At 34.1% G+C, this 27,663-nt stretch overlaps 3 protein-coding genes across 4 annotated transcripts; 2 read left to right on the forward strand and 1 right to left on the reverse strand.

Moving 5' to 3' along the window:
- The first annotated feature begins 5,211 nt into the window (after nucleotides 1-5,211).
- On the forward strand, nucleotides 5,212-11,906 carry LOC143612793 (RNA polymerase II C-terminal domain phosphatase-like 1). Of its 2 annotated transcripts, none has more exons than XM_077086692.1 (15): nucleotides 5,212-5,520; nucleotides 7,146-7,619; nucleotides 7,702-7,912; nucleotides 7,998-8,155; nucleotides 8,270-8,340; nucleotides 8,461-8,563; nucleotides 8,664-8,747; nucleotides 8,834-9,430; nucleotides 9,515-9,578; nucleotides 9,982-10,112; nucleotides 10,199-10,252; nucleotides 10,333-10,429; nucleotides 10,560-10,729; nucleotides 10,806-10,892; nucleotides 11,524-11,906. In XM_077086692.1, exons 1-15 carry the CDS (start codon nucleotides 5,212-5,214, stop codon nucleotides 11,770-11,772), a joined length of 2,859 nt encoding a protein of 952 aa, XP_076942807.1. In that variant the 3' UTR covers nucleotides 11,773-11,906. The 2 variants fall into 2 exon arrangements, with proteins under 2 accessions (XP_076942807.1, XP_076942816.1); XM_077086701.1 differs by having other exon boundaries at nucleotides 10,575-10,729.
- Nucleotides 11,907-14,086: 2,180 nt separating this feature from the next.
- On the forward strand, nucleotides 14,087-18,623 carry LOC143612005 (clathrin light chain 1-like). Its single transcript, XM_077086092.1, has 3 exons — nucleotides 14,087-14,445; nucleotides 17,954-18,107; nucleotides 18,214-18,623. The coding sequence occupies exons 1-3, from the start codon at nucleotides 14,102-14,104 to the stop codon at nucleotides 18,613-18,615; spliced, it is 900 nt and encodes a 299-aa protein (XP_076942207.1). The 5' UTR covers nucleotides 14,087-14,101; the 3' UTR covers nucleotides 18,616-18,623.
- Nucleotides 18,624-19,151: 528 nt separating this feature from the next.
- LOC143612015 (putative serine/threonine-protein kinase) lies at nucleotides 19,152-24,017 on the reverse strand. The gene is made up of 7 exons (XM_077086101.1): nucleotides 23,999-24,017; nucleotides 21,996-22,095; nucleotides 21,214-21,326; nucleotides 20,911-21,121; nucleotides 19,962-20,199; nucleotides 19,615-19,765; nucleotides 19,152-19,532 (listed from the first exon to the last, which is right to left on the reverse strand). The coding sequence occupies exons 2-7, from the start codon at nucleotides 22,063-22,065 to the stop codon at nucleotides 19,224-19,226; spliced, it is 1,092 nt and encodes a 363-aa protein (XP_076942216.1). The 5' UTR covers nucleotides 22,066-22,095; nucleotides 23,999-24,017; the 3' UTR covers nucleotides 19,152-19,223.
- Nucleotides 24,018-27,663: the final 3,646 nt, after the last annotated feature.

Here is a 27,663-nt window from a genome sequence, read left to right on the forward strand (position 1 = left end):
AGATCTGACCAAAGATACGACAGCTCACTGACAACAGTATGACGAGCAGCACGCTCTTGTACTGTATGTCACTATTAGCCGCTGCCTACTCACCAACCTGTCGGAGGACGTGCATAGCCTGCAGTTGGTGGAACAGGAATAGTACACAGCCGGCCTGGTCACTATCAGCCGCTGCCTACCCACCAACCACCAGCATGGCATGTGCGTAGCCCACAGTTGGCAGAACAAGAACACTATTCAGCCGGCTGTACCTGCTTGGAAACCTACCTTCGGCTATAAATACTCCAACACCTTGGAATGGTATTATCTTATCTTATCTCATATCTCATATCTTGATATATTACCTGATATCTGCTCTAGTCATTCTCTTAATATACACTTATATTCAAGAGCAATCTAGTCTGATTCTCACGCCAGAGGGTGGTCACAAGGAGGTACCCCCCCTTCTCAGTGACGAGCTCACGGTGTCTGTTTTGCAGGTTATCAGAAGAACCATCTTCGCCGGATCTAACCCCTCATGGGAAACATCTATTTAACCCCCAGATTATCCGTAATCTGCTCGGGGTCGATTAGTGTTTCTTCACTAAGCATGAATAACTACGAATTGTCAATTAACGCCCTCCTTGTAAGCTTCCATCTAAACAAGCACTCGGAATTGAATGAATATCAAGTTTAATTTAAATAAAGATATACAAAGTGATGCAAGTTCTTCGAACATGTATCGAACAAAGAATTTAAATTCCATATATCTATCCAATTATGTACACACTTATTTGTAATATTAAAAATGTATACCATAACCATCATAGTTTATTTTCGATACAAACTCATTACTCTTACATGTAGAATTTGAACCTTCCATCTCTAAAATAAAAGAAAGACACCTTATCATAACACCATGTCCGTCACAATTACTTAAGCGAAATATTTATTATCAAGGAAGACATTGTACTTCACTCAAGAAAGTATTTTGTTTAGCTTTTTATAATTCTTAGTTTTTAGAGGAGCAAGTAGCGGTGCCCTTTTTAACCGTAACCAAATACCGAACCTGACCCGAGGCCTACCCTACCCGAATTGACCCGGCCCGATTAAACTCCTAACCTGAACCCGAGATCAAATAGTTTGTTCGGTATTTGGGTTGAATTACCAAGAAACGGGTTTACCTGAAGAACCCGAATAACGCAAAACACGTTTGATGTTTTAGAGGTCTAGGGCAACCAAACGTCTAAGCTGCTGCTACATGGGTAATGAAGAATTTTTGGGTTTCTAAAATAAACTACTGTGCTTCTTGGACATTTAATGATGAAATGACCTTTTTAATGAAACCATTTTTTAAAACCGGTTGAAACGACCATTATAAAAATAACCTCTTTACAAGTTGAATATGGTTGCATACTTGTATGTTGAATTTGAATTTGATTGTATGTTGAATTTGATTTGATTGTTGAATTTACCCGACCCGTTTAACCCGGAACAACCCAACCTTATTTGGGTCGGTTCTTGGGTCAATTTTTTTAGCTCAAACCCGAAAAATCCGGCCCAAACAACCTGAAACCGGAATAAATAACCCGATAAACACCCGTAGGAGCAAGTGAAAGGTTTATTATATATTAAGCTCGTAACAATTTTATTTTTCAAATAAGGTACAGACAATTTTATTAGTCATTAAGAAAATACAATACTATTATTGATAAGCAAAAAACCAACCATGAATTCATTTAGGATGACACACGACTATATGAGACAAATTTAAGTAACTCATGAATGATAACAACTTTGTTTATCTATAAATTCAACATGACTTTTTAACTTTTCATCAAAATAGTATGACTTGACAATAACTTACTATACATTTACTTAATTAATATACCATCATATTATATGTAGGAGGTAAGGCACACGAATCTTCTTAAAACATTTTGGACATAGTTCTTGAATCAAATATGATATCAAAATGTATATGTTTTGTTTTCAAGACTTGAAATTGTGCTAGAACTCTAGTTTGAACATCCTTGACAATGATTGAATAATGTATGGTATGAACATAAAACTAACTATATTTTAGTTTCATATCACATATTCATACTTGTATAGTCAAACTAAATATTGCATTTCATAATGCGTTACCTGACCATGCATAGTGGCGGAACCAGAAATTTTTTCTTATGGGTTCGGATTTTTTGGTGCTTGATTTTTTCCGGCGTTAAAGTTTTCGGGCCCGAATGGGTCGGGTCGATCATTGGATCAGATAAATAAAATACAATATCACTATCATAACAAAAATATATCGTTAACATTCAATAAAATGCAATGTCATGTTAAATAAAAAGATATTACATATCATAATTGTTCCATATACGTTTTCATGTTTTGAAAACGATACATTCAATCGCGACTTTGAAAAATAACTCATTTTTAATATAACAAATACATGCATCATTCATAAAATCATCACCCAACTAATTATGCAAATCCGTATTCACATGCTTCATTAAAAAAACATTTCACAAACGATTGATCAAGGGATATTGGTTGTTGGCTATCGTTGAAACCCTGAGGCGAACTGACGAAGGCAATGAGGCAATGATTGTTTGGTCGACATAAAGAAGATGATTAGTTGCTGAGGCAATTGCCCATGTCTTTGTTTATTTATTTTTTTATTTTTCTATTTAGGTATTATGTTTAAAAATGCTAATTGGGTTGACCTTATCGACTCATTCTATTAGTAATTTTGGGCTTTTTAATAGTTTATATATTGATTATTAATGACCCATATATAATGTTTGTTAATAGTTTTTTTAAAAGCTTCTATATTTTATAAAAAGAATATTCATTACTCAAAAAATATAACTAATTTTTTTAAATGGGTTCGTTTGTTAATTCGACACTATATGTTGCATAAAAAACCGAAAATACCGAGTCCGGCTGAACCTGATGGAGATAATGTGGCTTCGCCACTGACCAGTGACCATGCATGCAATAACAAAGTTAACGCCGCTTATTGAGTATAATAAAAAATATAAACATCCTATCTCACATTTTTGAATGACTCATATACAAATCAAAGTGGATATATTCCAATACACAAATACTAACTCTTACACTGTATTATTGAGTTTGGAAAAAAAAAGATAAGAAAATTTTTCTTGTTTCATTCTTGAGTTTATTTTTTAAAAGAAAAGAAAGAGAATGAAAAGAAAAGAAGGCCTCTTTTCCTCCAAAACTTTCCGGCCAAATATGGCCTGATTGTGAAGGAAAAGTTTATATATTAGTAATTACCCATCTTTTCCTTTCTAACTAACTCAAAAATGAGGATATAATTGTAAAGTTACAATTTTTTTTCCTATTTATCTAACTCAATAATGTAATTAACACTTTCTTTTCTTTTTCTTTAACTCGAAAATGTCTTTTAAGTTTATAATTTTTTTTCCTTTCTTTCTTTATCCAATCTTATAATTTTTTTTTCCTTTTATTTTAAACCCGAGAATACAATGTTAAGTTATTATCAAAGTAAAGATAAAGTACACTATAGGTATAACTATGGGTTTTCACGTTTTGTTATAGCCGAGTTTGACAAGAAGACAAAAAAGGATCAAATCACTACCCACGGTTTCGAAAAACAAAATACTACCTAACCCAACCGATTTTAGCAGTTTGACAATATGAACTATCTTCAACTTCTTTTAAAACCATTAACCAATATAAATTTTAATACAATATATACAAATATAAACAAATGACTACTTAACAAAGGGAAACTACCTAAAATGTCCATTTAGAAGAGAAAGAAACTCTAACAGGTTTCTCGTTTTTCAAAAATTCTCAAAGCGTCCCTAGAAAAACTAATTGACTCTGACACATCTGTATTCGCGTTGTCGAGTTTTAACAGCCAATAAAAAGCAACCACGTGGTCAAAACCCGCCGTCACAGGAAAGTTTGATCCAAACTCGTCTGCTCCGAAACTTTTTGGGGAAACATCAAAACCGTCGGCTCCGATTGCTTTTAAATCATTCTCATCACCAGCAACAAGTTTTAACAACAACTCGTCGCCAACTTCCTTTTTGCCAAATTTGTCGTTGACGACACCTTTCATTCCGAATTTGCTGTTGCCGACGAGTTTGTAATTTAGTCATGAAAAGTTTGCTTTAACAGTAAATGGTAATTTCTTTTTAATTGGCTGTTAAAACTCGTCGACGTGAATACAAATGCGTCAGAGTTACTGGGTTTTGCACTTTTGTTAGAGACAATTTGGGATTTTAAAAAACTATGGTCATATTCAGTTTCTCTCTCTTCTAAAGAAACATTTTGGGAATTTTATCTTTCATAAATCAGACTAACAAATGAAACGTTGAATGAATTGTTTGAAATCGTAGAAAATCGTCAAAGCCGAAGCATCAATCGAGTCACATAAATTTCAAACACCTGAACAAGCCTACTTAGGGGGTGTCTGGGTGAGCTTTTAAAACTAGTTTGTTGAAAAGCAAAATGTTTTTGACAAAGTTTCTCCGAAAACTTCAAATTAAAGTTTTTCAAATGTTATTTTTGCTTTTCAAAAGTCAAATAAACAAAAAAACAATTTTAAAAGCTCATCCTAACACCCTCTTATTTTGACATATTTTCACTTGTACTTTTGCTTGTGTCTAAATTTATAAAAAAAAATAAATAAAACAAGATAAAAAGGTGGGGAGGCCAGCTAACCTAATATAATCCAATCCAATCCAATCCAATCCAATCCAATCCAACGGCTGATATCCACTCATCCTTAAATTCAACCTAATCCTACGCGTCCAAACCCCTATATATGACATCATCACCCCCTCAAACAAAAACACACATTACAACAAACAAACTCTGCATCTAATCTAGGGTTTCAGTTCATCAATTTCCCCCAAATTGATTTAAAATTCATTCCAAATCTAATACTACCAATCACTCATCATCATCAGCATCATCGCAATCGTCATCGGCATCATCTCCGTCACAGATCTAACTTATTTCGCCCAAATTTTACTTTTCAAACATAAATTGAGACTACGCTTAAGATGAATTCAATCAATTAATCAATTGATCTATCGATCTATCCATCTATCGACCGGTATAACACAGATCTGATAATTTTTCACGGATTAATCGAAGAAAACGAAGATCTGATAAATTATTATTATATTATTTCGATTTTTTTAATTAATTTTTGTATTAATTGAAGGAAAAATGTATAAACCGGTGGTGGCGGTGTATGACGGAGAACGGTTACTCGGTGACGTGGAGGTGTATTATAATCCAAATCTGATGAATGTTCAGAATATTAGAGAGAAACTGAAGGATAGGATTCGGATATCATATTATTCGACACCGAGTGAGAGATGCTCACCGTTAGCTGTGCTGCATACGGTTACTAGTTCTGCAGCAGCCAGTGGTGTTTGCTTGAAACTGGAGAGCGTGAGCAACGGTTTCGGTTTCGGTTCGGGTTCGAACTCAGCGTTGAGTGTATTGCACTCTACTTGTCTCACGGAGAATAAGGTATAATACACTAACTACCTCACAACAACAACAATAATAATAATAATAATAATAATAAGCAGATTAATTAACAAAAACACAGATGAATTGAAATTGAGAATGAATTGATAAATTATACTTAAACTGAAACCTTAATTTGAGCTAATTATAGCTGAATATGTTTTATTATATGAGGACTTTGGTGGACAAAGATGAGACTATTAAAAGGAAACTTGAAGTAAATTTGACTAGATGAAGAACTTATATAGTGAAGTTAGGGTGTCTGTTTTTTTATGAATTTTGGACTGTTTGTTATTGATAATTACAGATGAAATTGGAACTTTGAACGATTTCCTTGATGAGGAACACGCATATAAAGTGAAGTTAGGGTCTCTGATTTTTTTATGAATTTTGGACTGTTTGTTATTGATAATTATAAATGAAGAACTTACAAGAGAACCTAAAATTGGAACTTTGAACAATTTTTATGAAGAACTCATATAGTATAAAGTTAGAATTTTTGATTTATTTTCTGAGTTACAAATGAAATTGGAACTTTGAACAATTTCCTTGACAAAGAACATTTTTTTTTCTGAATTTTCTGAAATTTTGGACTTTCTGCTATTGATAATATTTATAAATGAAGAACTTAAAAGAAAGACTAAAATTGGGACTTTGAACAATTTCTTTGTACTTTGGATTGACTGTTTGAAGAGCTCATACAGTAAAGTTAGGATTTCTGATCTTTTTCTGAATTTTGGACTATTGTTTATTGATAATTACAGATTATAGATTACAGATTACAAATGAGAATATATTTTAAATTCTTAAACATGGACTCAGGGCTATAATTATTCTGGGAATGAACTTGTAATATACAAATTAAGAAGCAGTTTATAATCCTCTTTGCAACTTTGAACAATTTACTTAGAACAACTATGAAGAACTGATACAGTAAAGTTAGGATTTCTGAATTATTTTGGTTTTTTCTCAATATTGGACTGTTCCTTATTGATAACTGCAAATGAAAATATACTTCAAATACTTCAAATTTTCAAACAAGGACTTAGGGCTATATGATTTTCAGTTCTGGGAATTAACTTCTAAGAAGCACAAATTAAAACCAGTTTATCAAAGGACTGATTTGACTTGCAACTTGCAGTTTCATCTCAAATTTGGACCTATGGACATTACTTTTCAGTTTTGAGAGAGAACTCTTGATTGAATATATTGTTGAAGTACATAAACTTGCAATATGGTTTATTCCACTGGAATAATTTGGTCCTGAAGAATAAACTATTTGTGTTAAGGCACTTGCCTTTTTCATTAGATTATGCTCAGTCTTAAGAAAACTCAATTGGTTTACTGGAGAAATACATTATCTGGCCCTGTACTTTTTATTCATTGAGAGATTGAGTCAGGGTAAACAAAGAAATTTCAAACAAAAAAATTGAAAAACAGTTTTCTTTTCACATATTGTGTGATCGTATTCGTTATTAAGGCGTAGATGTGTAAATTTTTTATTGCTTTGTTATAAGCAATGACTTATTCATCCGGAAATTTATGCAAGTGCATCATTAAATGATTCTGTAAATTTTAATTCTATTTCCATCTGAATGTGTTGTTGACTATGTGCCCATATGCAGACTGCTGTTGTTTCACTTGGTGGAGATGAGCTACACTTGGTCGCCATGCGCTCTAGGAGAAACGATTTACTTCCGTGTTTTTGGGGATTTAATGTTGCACCGGGACTTTATGAGTCATGTCTTGTCATGCTAAACTTAAGATGTCTTGGCATTGTATTTGATCTTGACGAGACTCTTATAGTGGCCAATACTTCAAGGTCATTTGAGGATAGAATTGAAGCTTTACAAAGGAAATTAAGCTGTGAAATGGATCCACAACGCATTGCTGGCATGCTTTCTGAGATTAAACGGTATCAAGATGATAGAAATATACTAAAGCAATATGCAGAAAGTGATCAAGTTGTTGAAACTGGCAAGGTAATCAAAGCACAGCCTGAGGTTGTCCCTGCTTTGTCTGATAGCCATCAAACTCTTGTTCGCCCACTTATAAGATTGCAAGAGAAAAACATCATTCTTACCCGTATAAATCCAGTGGTATAATTTTTTTTATATATGGACCCTTTATTTTGTTTATTTATTTATTAAATATCTTGATTATATTTCTTTTGCTTTTAAGATTCGCGATACGAGTGTCCTTGTGCGATTGAGGCCTGCATGGGAGGATCTTAGAAGCTACTTGATAGCAAGAGGACGGAAACGTTTTGAGGTTTATGTTTGTACTATGGCTGAAAGAGATTATGCTTTGGAAATGTGGAGGCTTCTTGATCCAGATTCAAATCTTATTACTGTAAAAGAGTTATTGAACCGTATCGTGTGTGTGAAATCTGGTTAGTTTGTGTTTCTTCACTTATATCATCTAATTGCTATTTGAGCAATTTAAGGCTAATGCATTGCTTATTTCTTATATAACAGGTATGAAGAAATCACTTTTTAATGTTTTCCAAGACGGAAACTGCCATCCCAAGATGTCACTAGTTATTGATGATCGCTTGAAAGTGTGGGATGAGAGAGATCAGCCTCGTGTTCATGTTGTTCCTGCTTTTGCTCCATATTATGCTCCTCAAGCTGAAGTATTAACTAACTACACTCATTAGTCTTATTATATATTCTCTTACTTAAATATACGAATTTTGTTTATAGCTTTCTTATACTATTATATTCATCTGTTATTTTTGTGCTTCTAGGCAAACAGTGCTGTTCCTATTCTTTGTGTTGCCAGAAACGTTGCTTGCAATGTCAGAGGTGGTTTTTTCAAGTAAGAGTGCATTCTTTTTCAGAACTTCACATATTATTAAACTTGTATTTTATATCCACTATTTTGTATTAGTGTATTTTTGTTGGTTCTTTTGGCATAACAAGTTCTGTCTTTGAGCAGAGAGTTTGATGACGTCCTTTTGCAACGAATTAATGACGTTGCACATGAAGATGATATAAAAGATATATTGCCTCCAGATGTGAGCAACTATTTGATTTCTGAGGTTTGTGACACAAAATGATTAAGCTTTCCTTCTTTTTTGCACTTTTAATTATGGCTTTTATTTTTGCAACCATTGTGATATAATCTTGCTCATTGTCCAGGATGATCCTTCGGCTATAAATGGGAATAAAGAATCAGTTGGTTTTGATGGAATGGCTGATACTGAAGTAGAAAGAAGGTTAAAGGTAGCTTATCTTTTCACAGTGCTATTCTTTTTTTTAGATGTGACATTTATATCATAAGTAAAACTTTTATTATTTTGACCATCCAGGAGGCTATAGCTTCATCAACCATAGCTCCACTGATGCCTAAACTTGATCCAGTACCTAAGACAGCTTTCCAGTACAATCCTGCACCTGCATCAATATCAATGCCTATTGCGCCTCCAGCACCAATTGTCCGATATGCCAATAAGCAACTGCCGCCTATACTTGAACCATTGACTAAAGTGAACCATCAAGAAACAAGCTTACACAGTTCACCTGCACGAGAAGAAGGTGAGGTGCCAGAATCTGAACTAGACCCTGATACAAGACGCAGACTCCTCATTTTACAACATGGTATGGACATGAGAGAACAACCCCCCACTGAACCACCACCACCGCCTCAGTTTCCTGTAAGGCCACCACCTCCAATGCAAGTTCCTGCTCCCCGGGTTGAGCCACGTGGCGGGTGGTTCCCGATGGGGGAAGAAATGGGTCCTAGACAGATGAACCGAATAGCGCCACCTCCTAAAGAATTTCCTATACATTCTGAACCTATGCATATTGACAAAAAACACAATCTCATGCCACCACCTTTCGTTCATAAGGTTGAACCTTCTATAATGCCTGATAGAATTATTGAAAATCAGAGGCTTCCTAAGGAGGTAATTAATGGTTCTACCGTTCTTAATCATTTAGTTTAATAAGCTATAAATATATATGAATATATACATGTAAATATTTTGCAGGTTCTTCAAAGAGATGATAGTATGAGGTTAAGCCATTCACCTCCTGTTTACCCCTCATTTCCAGGTGAGCCAAATGGTTTCTTGGTTCTTTTTAACATTGATAATTTGGTCAACGCTTGTACATAAAATGCTTGACAAAAATTGGTATATCAGATTAAACAAACAGTGTGTAGTATTAAAATTGATTTCAAAGTTTGATATACGTTTTAGATAAAATGGATCCTTAGTACATGTTATACCCATGAAAAATACAGAAACTGTAATAATTATGCATTTAAAAAGTTTCAGCTTTTACTTAAATTTGTAACACCAATAAAAATGCAGATACATAGTGTGGAAAACGTTTTCATTGATTCTTTTGATTTATGGTTCAATGCATTTTGCATGTTTAATTATATTCGTAGTGGGACTTCGAAAACAAGTTTTTTTTGAATAATGGATTGTATTTCACTATTCTGAAGGGCCAGGGGAAGGAAGTTCTTTAGGTCAATCATCATCCAGCAACAGAGAGATGGATATTGAAACCGGTGGCAATGATACTTTCACCGAATCTCCTGCTGAATATCTACACTTTATTGCCTTTAAATGCGGAGCCAAGGTATTAGAATAATGAATCCTGGTTTACCAAATGCCTTTTAAACGTCCATTATGTTTACGGATTATTAAATGTATATACATATGCAGGTGGAGTTCAGGCCAGCTCTTCTTCCTAGTATTGACCTGCAGTTTTCTGTTGAGGTATTTGAAATCTCGTTTAAAAGCTCCAGTGTGTTAGTTTGAGACAATAATCTGAGTCAAACACTCACCGTCTTTTACAGGTATGGTTTGCTGGTGAGAAAGTCGGTGAAGGAACTGGAAGGACCCGAAAGGAAGCTCAACATCAAGCTGCTGAGTCATCTCTTATGAATTTGGCAGGTATGTTTTTGCTACTGAAATTTTGATTTTTTTTTTATTTTATATAGTTTGTATGTTTTGATGTTTTATCTGACCATAGTCACGATGTATATTAACTAACAAGTGTGAACAACGATTCTAACGATTGTAGGCAATGTTGATGCAGATAAATATTTATCTCGTCAAAAATCAGGAGACGATGGAAGGTTTATAAATGATGGAAATTCTTTCGGGCATGAATCTATGCCATATCCAACTGCTTCCGGACCAGTTAAGCTAGAGAATCCTAGAAAAGGATCAATCGCTGCACTTAATGAATTAGTAAGATCTCATTATATTATTAATATAAACATCAGTCACTGTGCTCATTGACCTAATACCTAGTCATTCATTTCAGTGCATGATGGAGGGTTTGGGTTTTACTTTTCAACCTCAGCCTCAAGTTTCATCCAGTATGGGCCAGAACAATGAACTATATGCACAGGTACAACCTGACCTGATTTATCATATGATTGTTTATTCAGTTATGAATAGGCATGTAAACGAACCAGACGTTCGATGAACTGTTTGGCGGGAAGTTCGCTTATTTAATAAACGAACGAACATGAACAAAAAATTTGTGCCCGTTTAATTAAACGGACATGAATGCATGTTTCGTTTGTTCATTTATGTTCGTGAACGTTCGTTTATTTTCGTTTACATATTAATAGAAAATAATTAAATTTTATCTTGAAGAGTCATCTAGTTAATGGTTTTATATTTGTTCATTTGTGTTGATTTAAGCTTGTTCATTTATGCTTGTTTGTGTTTATTTACATTTGTTTATATATGTTCATTTTTGTTTGTTTATCTTTGGTCAGCTATGTTCATTTATGTTCGTGAACTGTTCGTTTAGAAGTTAAAACAAACGAACATAAACGAACACGAGCATGTTCATTTTTTAAATAAACGAACACGAACACATTGTGTTCGATTAAGTGTCCGTGTTCGTGTTCGTTTAAAGTTAAATGAACAAACCCGAACATGCCCTTGTTCGTGTACGTTCTGGTTCGCTTAAAGGCCTACTTATGAATGTTTTTATATCTCTTCATTTTGTATATTGGGCGTGTTTTCAGGTTGAAATAGATGGTGAAGTGTGGGGTAAGGGTGTCGGGTTAACATGGGACGAAGCTAAGATGCAGGCTGCTGAAACTGCTTTTATAAATCTGAAAGCAAGAATCGGACAATACCCTCAAAAACGTCAACCCTCTCCCAGGTCATTCCAGGGAATGCCACCTAAGCGGTTTAGACCGGAGTACCCAAGAGTCCTGCAACGAATGCCTTCGTCAGCAAGATACCCCAAGAACGCTTCACCCGTTCCTTAACAAATCTTCTAACGGAGTATAAATGGATGATTCTTAACAGCAAACTGCTTTACCATGACGGTAGTTAAGTACCTGTTTGTGAATGAAACCGTCTGGGTCAAGACCTTTGGTTGTATTTGAACTTGGATCCGTGGTTACAAAGATGCGAGCAAAGCAGATAATATCCGCTCTATCTGCACCTTTGGGTTATCGGGAAACTGTTAACAGCTCTGGGCAACGTTAGGATTGACAACCGATACAGGTTCTTGATTGGGGGTGAATGATGAATGGTGTTGCTTGACATTTTGAAGCAACCGTTGTGCCAAAGATGATTTGCTGAATTTAAATTGATGACGATGATGATTGTAAGTTGTAACTTTGTAGGTTGTAGTAGCTGCTGCCATCAAAGGCCGTTTTTTTCTTTTTGTTATTTAAGTGATGCTTCCCGACGTAAATCTTTTTATTTTTGGGAAGGATTTAATTTGTTTTACATTTTTTTTGTCTGTGGATGATGGTTATAGACAAGGCAACAAGGGTGCGAAAAATATTTTGCCTGGTGAGACGTCAGCTTGCCCGTCCGCCCTCCTCGTCCTTTGCATCTTGCGCTCAAGCCATTGGCTATCTTTCATCTAATTCACCATGCCATGTTGGATGGCCTGCTGCGAGTTTGGAGAATGTTTAAAGTAAAAAATGTAAAGTATGATGTTCATAATAATTAAGTTAAAAATATGTTTTCTTGATACTCTATGCATACATTATTGGACACCCCAAGTAAAAAATGTAAAATGCATATTTTGGAAATTGAAAATTATTATTTTCTCAGATGTTAAGGAGTAACCTATAGGTAATTATAATTTACTCAAAAGATAAAAGTTCTGGTCTCTTATATTAATTTAAAATTAAAATATTGTTATTAATATCAACATTTTAGTTGGTTAGGTGTAAAAGTAAAAATAAAAAATGGATGAATATAGTAGATTCCTAACACCAAGGTTTTAAAGTATGAAATGATAGTTTGGTAGTTGTAAAGACTAAAGACATTCTTGTCTTAAGTACAAAGATAACATGATTGGTGGATGGCTTAGCATTTGCTTGATCTGTTAAGTCACACCTTCAAGTTCAAGTGATTAACGGAACTTTGAACTTGAACCCAAAACTAATTTTTATCTACATCAATGTTAACATAGTGATTTTTTTTCTATAATAGATTACTCATACAATAAATATGTAATTCACTAACCTAGAGATATCATCGTAAAAATAAGAGTTATTTAAATAAATGGTTCACGTGTTTAGTTCATATTACAGTTTTGATTCAACCTAGAGACATGAATCGAATCAATCTAGGTTTAATCAGATCGGGTTCTGATCTAATTGGATTGGGGTTAACATAGGTCGTTTTAAGAAGTATAAAGTTAATTTCAGTTGAAACAAATTATGACCAAAATTACGTAGATTTAAGTGAGTTGAATTAATAACTAAAGGTGGAGCCATAGAGGCGACAACGGTCACAACAACGAACATGATATAAGCGACATCGCTATGGTGGGGACGTGACTAATGGAGAGTCGGTAGGTCGAATTCCCTACAAAAATCCGGATTAACTTATCAACTCATTTAAAATTAAAATAAAAAATGAAAACGGAAATTTTGATTTTAGTAGACGTGGGCAAAAAAACTGTTAACAGAACCAAGGTCGAATCGGTTTGAAACCGATTATGTAGATTCCAGTTTGAAACAGTATGTTTGGAACTTGTTTGTAATTCTCACTATCGAAACCGGTTTCAAACTGGTTAACCGAACTGAATAAAACCGATCGTAACCCGAACCCAAACCAATTTATAAGCAAGTCAAGAAACCAGTTTCATTGACGTGGGGACGTGATGGAGAGTCGGCAGGTCGACAAAAATCCGGATTAACTTATCAACTCATTTAAAAATAAAATAAAAAAATGAAAACGAAAATTTTGATTTTAGTCGACGCGGGCAAAAAAAGTAGTCAACCGACCCGAAAATCGAACAAAAACCGAACCGGTTTGAAACTGATTATGCAGATTTCAGTTTGAAACCGTATGTGTAATTCTCACTATCAAAACCAATTTCAAACTGGTTACCCGAACCGAATAAAACCGATCGTAACCCGAACCCAAACCAATTGTAAGCAAGTCAAGAAACCAGTCTTAATAATAATAATAATAATAATAATAATAATAATAATAATTTACGGACACAAACTAAAAAGGTTAGATATAAAAGTGGCATCCACGAAAACGGCCTAAAAACCCACCCAAACAGATTTATAGAGAGAGAATCTGGAGAGAGAAAGTAAAACCAAAGCCAAAACCAAAACGATGTCGTTCGATACCTTCAGCGTCGACGGCGAAGACTCCACCACTAACATTCAATCCTCCGGTCAATTCGACGAAGGCTACTTCGACTCCAACTTCTCAACCGCCGATACGCCGTCGTATCAGTTTAATACCGAACACGTGTCAGTTGACAGTCCGGATCCCTACGGATTCACTTCGCATCCGGATCCGGATCCGATCGATTCATCCTCGGTTCCGATCTCGAACGGTAGTCAGAGTTACGATTTAGGTCAGGATGCTGACGGACTGTTTAGTTCCGATGGACCGGTGCTTCCTCCGCCGAGTGAGATGCGTGAGGAAGGATTTGCGCTTCGTGAGTGGAGGAGGTGAGGTTTTACTGTTATCGATCTGGATTTGTTAACTGATTAGGTGAAATTGTAATAGATCTGATTAGGATTTGACTATTTTATAGTTTATCGAACTTATTGTTGTTTAAGCAGCTAGTAGCCTGGTAGCGTGAGTTTGATTTTGATCGTGTTATTTGCAGCATGTTAATCATTTAGGTTTAAATAACAGATGATATTATTGTAATAATCTGATTAGGTGAAATTGTATGAGATCTGACTAGGATTTGATCTAGTATAAGCAGTAGTGAGTTTGACTATTTTATAGCTTATTGAACTTATTGTTGTTTAAGCAGCTAGTAGCCTAGTAGTTTGATTTGATCGTGTTATTTGCAGCATGCTAATCATTTAGGTTTTAGTGTTATGGATCTGGTATTATTGTGATAGACTGATTAGTTGAAATTGGATTAGATCTGATTAGTATTTGAAATAGTATACTGTGTAGTGAGTTTGACTATTTTATTGTTTATTGAACTTATTGTTGTTTAAGCAGCAGCTAGTAGCCTAGTATTTTGATTTTGATCGTGTTATTTGCAGCATGCTAATCATTTAGGTTTTAGTGTTATGGATCTGATATTATTGTGATAGACTGATTAGGTGAAATTGGATTAGATCTGATTAGTATTTGAAATAGTATACTGTGTAGTGAGTTTGACTATTTTATTGTTTATTGAACTTATTGTTGTTTAAGCAGCAGCTAGTAGCCTAGTATTTTGATTTTGATCGTGTTATTTGCAGCATGTTAATCAGTTAGGTTTTAGTGTTATGGATCTGAAATTATTGCAATTAACTGATTAGGTGAAATCGGATTAGATCTGATTAGTATTTGATTAGTATGCGTGTAGTGAGTTTGACTATTTGGAGTGTATTTGATTTAGTAGTGTGATTGTGATTGTGTTATTTGCAGCATGTTAATCATTTAGGTTGAAGTAGCAGATTGTTAATATTGGAAACTAGATTTATTGGAAGTATGTGTTGATCATGCCACCTAGGGTTTGCTCTTCGTGAATGGAGGAGGTGAGGTTTTAGTGCTCTGGATCTGGTTTTGTTAAATGATTAGGTGATATTGTGTTAGGTTAGATCTGATTAGAATTTTATGTAGTGTTTGTGTAGCGAGTTTGACTTTACTGGAGTTTATTGAAGTTGTTTAGATAGCTAGTAGTTTGATTTTGATCGTGTTATTTGCAGCATGTTAATCATTTAGGTTTTGGTGTTGTGGATCTGATGTTATTGTAATTAACGGATTAGGTGAAGTTGCATTAGATTAGATCTGATTAGAACTTATTGTGATTTAGGCAGCTAGTAGTTTGATTTTGATAGTGTTATTTAGGTTTAACAGATGATTAATATTGAAATTGTGGTTGTAGATCTGATTAGAAGTTGATTTAGTGTTAGTGTAGTGAGTTTGAGTGTTTGACTATTTGGAATTGATTGAATATGTTGATATTTAGATGATTGATATTGGAAACTAGATTTATAGGAAGGTTTTGCGCATCGTGAATGGAGGAGGTGAGGTTTTACTGTTGTGGATCTGGTTTTATTGTAATTAACTGATTAGGTGAAGTTGTAATAGATTAGATCTGATTAGAACTTATTGTGATTTAGGCAGCTAGTACTTAGTTTGATGTTGATCGTGTTATTTGCAGCATGTTAATCATTTAGGTTTAAGTAACAGATGATTTGTATTGAAGACTAGAGTAATTAACTAATTAGATGAAATTGTTCTGGATCTTAGAGTAAATAACTGTTTAGGTGAAATTGTATTAGATTAAATCTGATTAGAATTTTATTTAGTGTTTGTGTAGTGAGGTTGGTTATTTGGAATTTGTTGAACTTATTGTGATTTAGGTGGTTAGTAGTTTGATTTTGATCGTGTTATTTGCAACATGTTAATCATTTAGGTTGAAGTAACTATTGAGTTATAGGAAGCATGTGTTGATCATGCTACCTAGGGTTCAGTATTCGTGAATGGAGTAGGTGAGGTTTTAGTTGTTTGGATCTGATTTTATTTCTTGTTTCTGGTTTTTTTGGCTCTTAGAGTAATTAACTGATTAGTTGAAATTTCACCGGGTCGAATTTGATTAGAACTTGACTTAGTATTCGTGTAGCGATTTTGACAGGCAGCTAGTAGTTTGATTGTGCTATTTGGACCAGGTTAAGGTGTATTTCTTGCTGTTCAATTTAGGTTTTGAAGATGATTAATATTGAAAACTAGATTTGTAGTAGGTATATGTTGATCATGCACCTAGGTGGCATGATCAACACCTATATTCCTATGAATCTAATTTTTAATATGATTCGTCTGCAAAACCTAAATTGAACAGGAACAAATAAATCTTAACATGGTGCAAATAAGACGATCAAACCACTAGCTACCTGAATATCAACAAGTTCAATAAACCCAGCAAGGTCAAAATCGCTATATAAATACCACATAAAGTTCTAATCAGATCTGGTGCAATTTCACCTGATCAGTCAACTACTTTATAATCTACAACAAACCAGAAACAATAAGCAATAAAATAAGATCCTGCGAACTGAAACTCTTAACAACTCCATTCCTGAAGAGCAAACCCTAGGTGGCATGATCAACACACACGTCCTATAAATCTAGTTTTCAATATCAATCATCTGTTAAATCTAAACAAAACAGTAATGTTTATTTGTGCATGGCTTAATCTGGCTTGGTGCTATAGTTGTTGATGGCAATTAATCTGGTTTGATGTTAAAAATAGTCTAATCTTGAGAAGTCTTGCTGATTATTAATCTGGGTTGGGGATGAACAACACGCTATACTTAATCACAGAATGCCTTGGGTCTCTTCGGTGTTGAAACAGAACTAGATAAAAGTGATTAGGGAATTATCTTAAATTGAATCATGAATTCTCTTCAATACTTCTAAGCATTGATGTTGTGGATCATATCTCTTTTTATAAACTTGAAGAAACCATTCTACTAGTCACATAATCAGGCAACTAAGTAGCCTTAATACTTGAAGCTACTCTAATATCTATTTATTAACTAACTAATCTTAGTTGCCAACTTGTTAAATAGTTTGTCAGTATCGAGCTTACTCTCACTTGGTTTTGTTATTCACTTATTCATAAATAAATGAGAAGTTTTATAGTTCGTAATATTACTAAGAGCATGTTTGGGATTGAGTTTTAAAAATGCTTATTGGCTTTTTCAAAAAGCCATTTTGAAAAGCTAGGATTTGGGGCTTTTGGAAAACTGCTTTTTAACCCTTTTGAAAAGCTCAAATAAAAAAGATATTTGTGATTGCCAAACGCATTTTAACTTATTGGGCTTTTTAAAAACACCAATAAGCCAATAAGCATTTTTGAAACTCAATTCCAAACATGCTCTAAATCATCCAGTGGAGATCACAAATATTTTTTTTGTCGACTTCATAAGTTCAACATGATGATATCAGTTCTTGAACGTCTGAAGTCGTAGATCTTCGTATGAACATCACCTTTTTTATGTGCAGGCTGAATGCCATTCGACTGGAGGAGAAGGAGAAGAAAGAGAAGGAGTTAAGAAGCCAAATCATTCAAGAAGGTGAAGAGTACATTATAGCTTTCCATGAAAAGAGACTCAAAAGCATCGAAACTAACAAACTCACCAATAGAGAAGGCGAGAAGGTAATTAGTTAATTCCTTTTCGTTCAGTAAAAACAAAATTTCTTTACCGCATTGCATTGTTAAACTGAACTTCGTCTGACCGTCTTTGTAACTGTCTTTGTAACAGATGTATGTAGCCAAGCAAGAAACATTCCACAAAGAGGCCGACAAACAATACTGGAAAGCAATCGCCGAGCTGATCCCTCGTGAGGTTCCCAACATCGAAAAACGAGGCAAGAAAGATAAAGACAAGAAACCATCCATTACAGTCATTCAAGGACCCAAGCCCGGAAAACCAACCGATCTATCAAGGCTGCGTCACATCTTGGTGAAACTGAAGCACACCCCACCGGCCCACATGGTCCAGCCTCCACCGCCACCTGCTGCCACCAAAGACGGTAAGGAAGCCGCCAAAGATGATAAAACAGTTGCTAAAGATGGAAAAGACGCAACTGCTACCGCTACCACCTCAACGAATGGTACTGCTGAAGCTCCTGCTGCTGCACCAGTCGAACAACCTGCCACCTAAATACAAAATCTTTTCTGATATACAAGATTTTAGGATAGTCTTTTTCGTATAATTTTCTTCTATGTGGTGTGGATGCGGGGATTTAAACGATTTTACTATGTTGCTGTGTTTCGTAGAACCGGGTGTTGTTTCGAAGTTTGTTATTACTGTTTGTTTTTATTTTGATGTTAATGATGTTGAGACGTGTTTAATTTCTTCCACTTGTCTGTGTAGCACTTTTCATTATTATTATTTGCCTTCTTATTTTAGCATTATAACATCAGAAATAATTAGACCGAAAAACATGACGATTCAATTTCAATTTGAACCCAAGTTGGTTCAAAAACCGGACATACAAATTTCTCGACCCAAATAATCTTTATTTTGAACAACCTGAAAATCGACAGATGAAAGGGCAAAGCAAGCATGACCCGAAAATAGGCAATGCTACTCTCATACTAACTAAATGATAAATATTGAGTAATGTATGAACATGAAACCTAAATTGTTTATAAAAATGAAAACCAAAAATATATGTGAGCCGTTGGCTACAGATGAACGTTAAAACAGTTATCGCGTCTTAACTGACTTCTATCATTCTATATACTGATTCTGCTTATAAAGACAGTTCATCTAGGAACCACTTGGGTAATGGTGGAAGGGAAAGAACTTGATATGCGGCTCGTGGAAGCACACGATACCTCTTTCTTGTCACTAGAATCCTGGTAAATTGACGGCGCTGTAAGTTCCTTTTCGTTAAGTTTAATGTTTCTTGTCAGCATGTTCACAACTTGGCTCATCATTGGTCTTCGGTTTGCAGTCGTTTGAGTACAAAAAAACGCCACTTTTATATACTTAACAACATCATCCTTAGGATATGTTTTAAGGCCTGGATCCATGAGTTCTAAAAGCCTCCCCTCTTCGTATAGCTCCCATGCCTGTGTAACACGAAAATACGTTAAATTATATTTATTATTATTATTACTATTATTATTATTATATTATTTTATAAATACTTACCCATTCCAATAGAACCTTTTGCATAGTACCCCAGCTCGACGATGAACTGCTTCTACCGCTTATTGTCTCGAGCATGAGGACCCCGAAGCTATACACGTCAGCTTTCAAAGTCAACCGACCACCCAACACATATTCAGGGGCCAAATAACCGCTGAAGGGTAAAAACGCAATTTCATCAAGCAAGATTCATTTAGTAGACATAAAACATTAAAAGTTAAAACCCATTGCTAACATTCTAATCATGCTCTTGGGTTATTTTAGAGGGTTTGACTTTGTAAAATGTCATGTTTGACTTTTCATAAATGTATAAAAGAATATGATATTAGTAATGCGAAGTACGAACTCACGTTGTGCCAGCTAGTTTCGTGCTAATATGAGTGATCGTATCCGGGAAAAGTTTAGCCAATCCAAAATCTCCAATTTTCGGATTGAAATCTTTGTCTAGAAGTATATTACTAGCTTTAATATCTCTATGCACAATGCGCGGTTCAAGTTCTTCATGAAGATATGCAAGTCCCCGTGCTGTACCGATCATTATCTTCGATCTTTGTTTCCAATCGAGTTCTTTAATATTGCTTTTTTTCCCTGTAATAAAATTACAGCATACTTAACAGTGGGAAAGGTTAAAATACAAAGGGAGACAAAAATGAGAAGTGTGAGAAGGATTTGTGGCCACACAAAAAACCCCCTTAAAAAATTTCAAAAAATTAATAAAAAAAATCATAAATCAAAATATAAATAAAAAACGAAAAATGAAAAAAACAAAAATGTTTTCCTCGTCATTCTCGTTACAAAAAAAAGGCCGGAAAGACAATGCAGAGACCAAAGACACAATGACGAAAATGAACAAAAGACACAATTATAACTAAAAAAAGACACAATAAATCGCAAAATATAACACAATGCCGAACAAAATATAACGCAATGTTGAGTAATATAACACAATATCAAGAAAAAAAGACAATCAATGACGAAAATAAACACAAAACACAATGATAAACAAAAAGACACAATGATCTTTTTCACTTAACATTGTTTCTTATTTTTTTTATATATATATACAAACGAGAAAGACGGTGGAAACATTTTTGTGTTTTTACTTTTTTTTTTATTAAATTTTGAGTTATGATTTTTTATTTAATTTTTAAATTTTTTTTTTCGCATGGCTATAAATCCTTCTCATCCTTCTCGTTTTTGTCTCCCTTCGTAAAATAACTTGACCCCTTAATAGTTAACATTAAACTAAAAGAGCAAATGCTTGTTTAAAAGTATATATAATGTTATTACTAAGCTTACTTAATATTGCATGGTCAAGGCTGTTATTTTCTAAAAACTCATACACTAAAATCCGATGAGTTCGTTCCATGCAGCATCCGATCAACTCAATGAGGTTTTGATGTTTGACGTTTGATATCGTGTTAACTTCTGCTACAAACTCACGAGCCCCTTGCTTTGATTCGGCACTAAGTGTCTTTACAGCTACTTGTGTTCCATCCTTTAGGATGCCCTAAAGTTTTAAACATATTTCAATATTAACTTAATGTGTTTAACATTATTACAATATTTCAATTTTAATAAAGCGGTTTAGGAATAAGTTACCTTGTAAACGACCCCGAAACCTCCTCGTCCTATCTTGGTACTTCGATCAAAGTTATATGTTGCGAGTCGTAATTCGTTATACGAAAAGTTTCGGATATTATCAAGAGAATAACCTGTGCATTTGTGCAACAACTTAAGGTTAGAGTTACTGTTCGTGAACTGTTCAGTGTGAAGTTTGTTTATGTTTGTTTAATAAATGAACGAACATGAACACTGAATTTCGTTTGATTAACTAAATGAACAAACACGAACAGAGGTCGTGTTTGTTCCATTGTTTTCGTGAACATTTGATAAGGTGTACGTTTATGTTCGTTAATGTTAGTTCATTAAAGGGTTTTTTTTATTTTTTTAATGACTTTTCTGACCGTGTCATATACATTTAAACAAGATTATAACTGTAAAACAAAAATATAAACGAGTATTATGTGATTAATTTATAAAAAAAGCACCAACACCAACTTGGTAGGCGGAGCGAACCGTTGACACTGTTTGTGGTCATTTGTGTTTGTGAACCGTTCACGAACAAGTTCATTTATGTGATGAATGAACACTGACAAAAAAACTCGTTCATGTTCGTGAACCGTTCGTTTGTATGATAAAAGCTTAATGAACGAACATGAACATGAATTTGTTTGGTTAGCTCTATTTATAGTAACATTTTTCTTATAATAGTCCACTAAAAATTTTTTATCTTAACTAGACAAAACAAATGCATATGAATGAATATATGATTGGAGTCTTCTAAATGAGACAATATAAATTTTAATTACTACAAAAATTACCTTCCAATTCCCTATTCGTACTCGTCTCTTTCTTCTGCACACGTGACGAACCGAAGCAGCTACAACTCATGTCGGTTTGGTTTACGATCCGAAGCTCAGCCTCGTGCACTAAAAACATACCATTAGATAAATTGCAAAGTTGTATGAACTTAAAACCTTCTTTTAAAAGACACAAAACAATCAATACAACATTTTGTCTTATAAATTTTGTTACTAAATATAACAACTAAGGATAAAATGTATGAAAAATTGTATGGACTATATGATAATTTAATAGTATGTAGGAGTTTGTACTATTTTATATAATGCAAGTTGCAATAACACAGGCTGTCACAAGCCAGATTAACATATGTTTCAGTTAGTTCACAATTGTTAGTGTCAATAACTTAACTTGTTTTTCATCTACTGTTTTATCATTTACTCAGTTATTTTCATCTACAGTTTAAGCGGAGCGGAATAAAAGCAAAACCTATCGAAAATCGTGATTGTGCGATCGTTAAATATCTGATTAGTTAACATGGTTTGATCTAGGGGTGTGCACGGTTCAGTTTGAGTCGGTTTTGGGCTAAAACCGAAATTTCGGTTTTCGAATTTTTGAAAAATGTTCGGTTACAATTTTCTTTTTTTGGGTCAGTTTTGGGCTAAAACCGAAATTTCGGTTTTCGAATTTTTGAAAACCGTTAGGTTACGTTTTTTTTTTGTTTGGGTCAGTTTTGGGCTAAAACCGAGCCATACATTGGAACTTTGCCTTTTGAAAACCGTTCATTTTCAGTTTTTCTAGTTTGGGTCGGTTTTGGGCTAAAACCGAGATTTCGGTTTTCGAATTTTTGAAAACCGTTCTGTTACAGTTTTTTTTGGGTCAGTTTTGGGCTAAAACCGAAATTTCGGTTTTCGAATTTTTGAAAACCGTTAGGTTACGTTTTTTTTTGTTTGGGTCAGTTTTGGGCTAAAACCGAGCCATACATTGGAACTTCGCCTTTTGAAAACCGTTCAGTTTCAGTTTCTTCAGTTTGGGTCAATTTTGGCTAAAACCAAACCAAAGACCGGGCGTCGCTTTTTGAAAACTATTCGTTGCTTTTTCGGTTTCGGTCGTTTTGGGTTAAAACTGAAACAAATTTTTTTTAAACCGTTCGTTTTCGGTTCGAAACCTTCGGGCCGAGCAAATAAGTGACCTAAATCAATTTGCTAACTAAAACAACTTGATTATTATACATTTGGGTTGAAATATTTGAGTTCATATTTACTAAATTCTTATAAATTACTTAACATAAAAAATGAAATGCAATCTATAAATTCGGGTTGGCTCGTTTTTTATTACATGGAAAACCAAAACCTAACCCGTAAATTTGGTTTTTACAAAAACATAAAACCAAAATTGGATTCTTCAGTGATCATTAAATATCTAATTAGTCAAGCACAATTCGCTCCATGTACACGGTTCAGTTTGGGACGGTTTTGGACCAAGACTAAACCGTTTGGTTCCGGTTTCTTCGGTATGGGTTAGGAGTAATGGAGGTACAAATGATAGAAATATATGAAAATATGAATGGTTCGGTTTCGTTGATTTTCGGTTAACGGTTTGGTTATTGGTCACCTTGGGTTTGGTTTGGTTTCGATTTTTTCGGTTTTGCCATTTGAACTTGAAAATTTGGGCCGAAAAATAATTTGACACAAAATAAAGAATTTGGGCATAAATTAATTATCAGTTTGCTAATTAAAAACTAATTGATTATTATACATTTGCGATAAAATATTTACTTTATATTTATTAAATTCTTATAAATTACTTCAAATAAAACAGAAACAAAAAACAAAATCTATAAATTCGATTCGGTTAAGTTTTTTCAGTTTCTACCATACGCAAAACCAAAACTGAACCGTAAGTTTGATTTAATAAAAAAAAACATAAAACCAAACCGTTGGGTCTAATCTGGGTTTCAATTATATCTACCACTAGAATCATAACAAGAAGAAGAATTCTAAAAAGTAAGATCATAAGTTACCTTTTAAGGATGAACTGATCGAAAATAAAACTTGTATTTGATCAGCAGCTTAAAGATTGATATTGAAACAATTGGATTGAATTGATTGATGAATAATAATAATAATAATAATAATAATAATAATAATAAAATTATTATTATTGTTATTGGTGAATGAATGAATGAATGCATGCTCCAATGTTTGTTTTAAGTTTTAATTTTTAGTTAAAAGTCTTTACTTTAGTTGAATGATTGTAACGTGTGAGAGAAACGGTCATAATAAGACTCGGCCGGGTCGGGTAGGAACTAGTTTTGGTTATGATCGGGTTTTTATCAATTTTGGTCGGGTTGGGTTCAGGTAGAGGCAGAAGCAGTTTCAGTTTGGTTTTGAGTCTGGGTACGGTATCTGTGTGGGACTGGAACCTGGTTTGTACCTGCGGCTCGAATAGTGTGGGTCCGGTTTGTCGTGTATGCTGGGTCGGGTTTGAAACCGGGTTTAATGCTCGAATCTATTGTAGATTATGATTATTTGAAATATCTGCTAATAAGAGATTCATCATTCATGTATCAGTTAATATATTTGTTTAAAAAAAAAACATTAGACACAATTACACAAATGGTGCCTTTGGGTACTAAGGTTTAAAGTAACAAGTTTGGGTATTCGGTTTTAATTTTGTAACGGTTTCGGGTATTAACATTAACTTCTGTTAACTTTTCTCTTAAAATTAAGGGCATTTTAGTCTTTTCAAATTTGAAAGACTAATCATGTAACTTAATTGGGTGAGGGACTGATTATGTTATGTACTTAAAAGTATAATATTTATATATAATCACTTGATTTTATTTTATATTTATAGCGTATTATAAAAATATAAGCATATTTAAAACAATGTTTATTCGGTCGTAAAAAGCCGAACGTTGATAAAACCCGAGCGTTGACACGAACCTGGCTGGTAAAACGGAGTGTTACGGCTACATTCGTTACAGTATAAACAACATTGATAAAACCCAAGAGTCGAAAACCTCAAAATAATTTCGACAAATTAACATAAAAAAATAAAATGTTTAAACTGACGTTTATTCAGTCATAAAACATGGATGCTGGTAAAACCTAAGCATTACCGGTCTCAGGCTTTGCGGCAGTGAGTCGGTAAAAAGAGTGTTGGCCAAGCCCGAACGTTGCGGCGGTGAGTCGATACGAATTGGGTCAGTTTCGGCTACGTTTGTTACGGCACTGGAACTAAAACAAAAAGGCTGGTAAATCTCAGGCGTTAGTAAAACCCGAACACTGTTGGTTCCGGGCATTGCGGCTGTAAGTCGACACCCGAGCGTTGCGGCGATGAATCAACGCCGAATCTAGTTAGTTTAGATTATGTTCGTTAAGGTGTCGAAAAAAAACCCAAAAAATAAAAAATAAATTTAAGGTGACATGACCCACTTGCGTCACCAAAATTCTCATTTATTATATAGTAATAGTAATAATTGGTTTTTTAATATTTATGGGTATTTTAGTCATTTTGTTATAATTTAACAAAATAGTTAACAAAAATTAACGTTAATACCCAAACTTGTTACAAAATTGAAAAATTAAAACTTAAACTTGTTACTCTACAATGGCGGATCTAGAACATAATTCTAGGGATAGCGCAAAAAAATTTTTGATCATATATTACCGGAAATCTTTATACCCATTTTGCGCGTATTGGTAGCCGGTTTCGTGTTTTGCGTGTATGCGGCCCGGTAACGCGTTTCGCACTTCCCCAGCCTGGTTACACGCTGCATGTACCGGCGTTAAATTACCTGTTTCGTGTGTATAGGCGCCCAACTACCAGTTTCAGGGGTTTGGTAATGCATTTCGAGTGTACTGGCACTCGGTAACGCGCTTCACTCATCCAACCACCTTGTTATGCGTTTCACACATCCCAGGCCTAGTTTAGCAGTACGCGCGTCTCCACGCCCGGTCACCCGTTTCATGCCTACCTTCACCGAGTTATTTAAGTTAGGCTTTTAAGTTTTAATTAAATGGTAAGCTTTTAATCATCTTGCGCTTTTAAAACTTTAAAAGGTAAAGTTTTGGGCTTTTCAAAATTTTTGAGAGGTAGCATAATATAATTTTCAGGGGTAACGTATGCATAAAACGTAAAAATTTCCACTTCGCCGGAAAAGATGAAGCTAGGTCCGCCCCTGTTACTCTAAAACCTTAATAGCAAAATATGTTAGTTTACTCAAACCTCAGGCACCATATGTATAATTGTGTCAAAATAATATATATTAGGTTAAACAAAACATATAGAAATATGCTACTCGATCGGTTAAATCATAAATATAAATATAAAAATTCAAAAAGGTAAATATCATATAACTTAAACAAAATATACAATTATTTTATCTATTGGGGTTAGGGGAGCAAACGAGCCGAGCCGAGCCGAGCCCGAGCTCTACTAGGCTCGAGCTCGGCTCATTTAGCTTACACAAAGCTCAGGCTCGAGCTCGGCTCGATTCGAGCTCTATTTTCAAAGCTCGAGCTCGATTTGTGAGCAGATTTTCAAGCTCGAGCTCGGCTCGTTTACTATATATCAACTATTTTTTATATAATTATAATTATTTTTATATAATGTTTTTTCTATTATAATTTTATGTATAAAATAATATATATTATTTAGTTATTTATAATTACTTTTTCATAACATTATATATATTACTTAATAATTATTAAATATATATTTAAAAAAAACTATAAAAATGATAGGCTTGTTTAGGCTCGCGAACCGGCTCGAGCTCGATAAGTGAAGTTCGGGCACGGGCTTGTTTATTAAACGAGCTTATTTTTAGGCTCGAGCTCGGGCTCGGGCTCGATTAAGTTCGGCTCGATCGAGCTTTTTAACGAGCCGATCTCGAGTAGCTTGTGAGTAGCTCTGCTCATTTGTACCCCTAATTGGGGTGGATTTATAGTACTAATAAAGTATTAAATGTAGAAATAAGCAAAAAGATTTGGAAGATTAAGTAGAAATGGTCAAGAGATTTTGAAAGATATAAAAATATAAAAGAAATAATAAAAATGTTTTGGATTCTGGTCTAACTATAGGGTCTAGTTCACCGGTTCAACCACTCCAACTTGCTTTAAAAACATGTAACAAACGTCAGGTACTATCATAATCATCACATGTATAGATGTATGTATACAATTTTTGGGTCGACTTACCCTGGCCTGACAACCCTGAATGATCTGGATTTCTTTATTTAAAACCATATATATTCTTTTGAAAAAATAATATGTATTAATAATGTTTAAATCCAATTACTCAACTAATTTAAGACCCAAAATTTTTCGCCTTTGACCCAAATTTTTCACGATATCAGAGACGGCCCTGTTAATACAAATTAACCAACTTGGTTGGATTTTTATGATATAAATCCATCGTTTATGAACACAATGAAGATCACAATTCATCAAAATGTAAACATAAGAGAAGAAAATCTAATTATCATTTATTTATACTATATAAACAATATTTCTTTTATTAATAATCAATGAATGGTGACAAAATGTCATATAAATATTTTTTTAATAATATCCCAAACTACTACTTCCAAATGTGTAAACCTACACATTTGATGTGGTCTAAAAATTAGAATTTAGCGTGTGGTTTATAATTTTTGTCTTTGATCATCAATTCATCATGTTC

Source organism: Bidens hawaiensis, unplaced genomic scaffold (genome assembly GCF_021521415.1).
Source record: "Bidens hawaiensis isolate Kalapana, Puna unplaced genomic scaffold, B.hawaiensis_p1.1 tig00002236_1, whole genome shotgun sequence".
Classification (NCBI taxonomy): Eukaryota; Viridiplantae; Streptophyta; class Magnoliopsida; order Asterales; family Asteraceae; genus Bidens; species Bidens hawaiensis.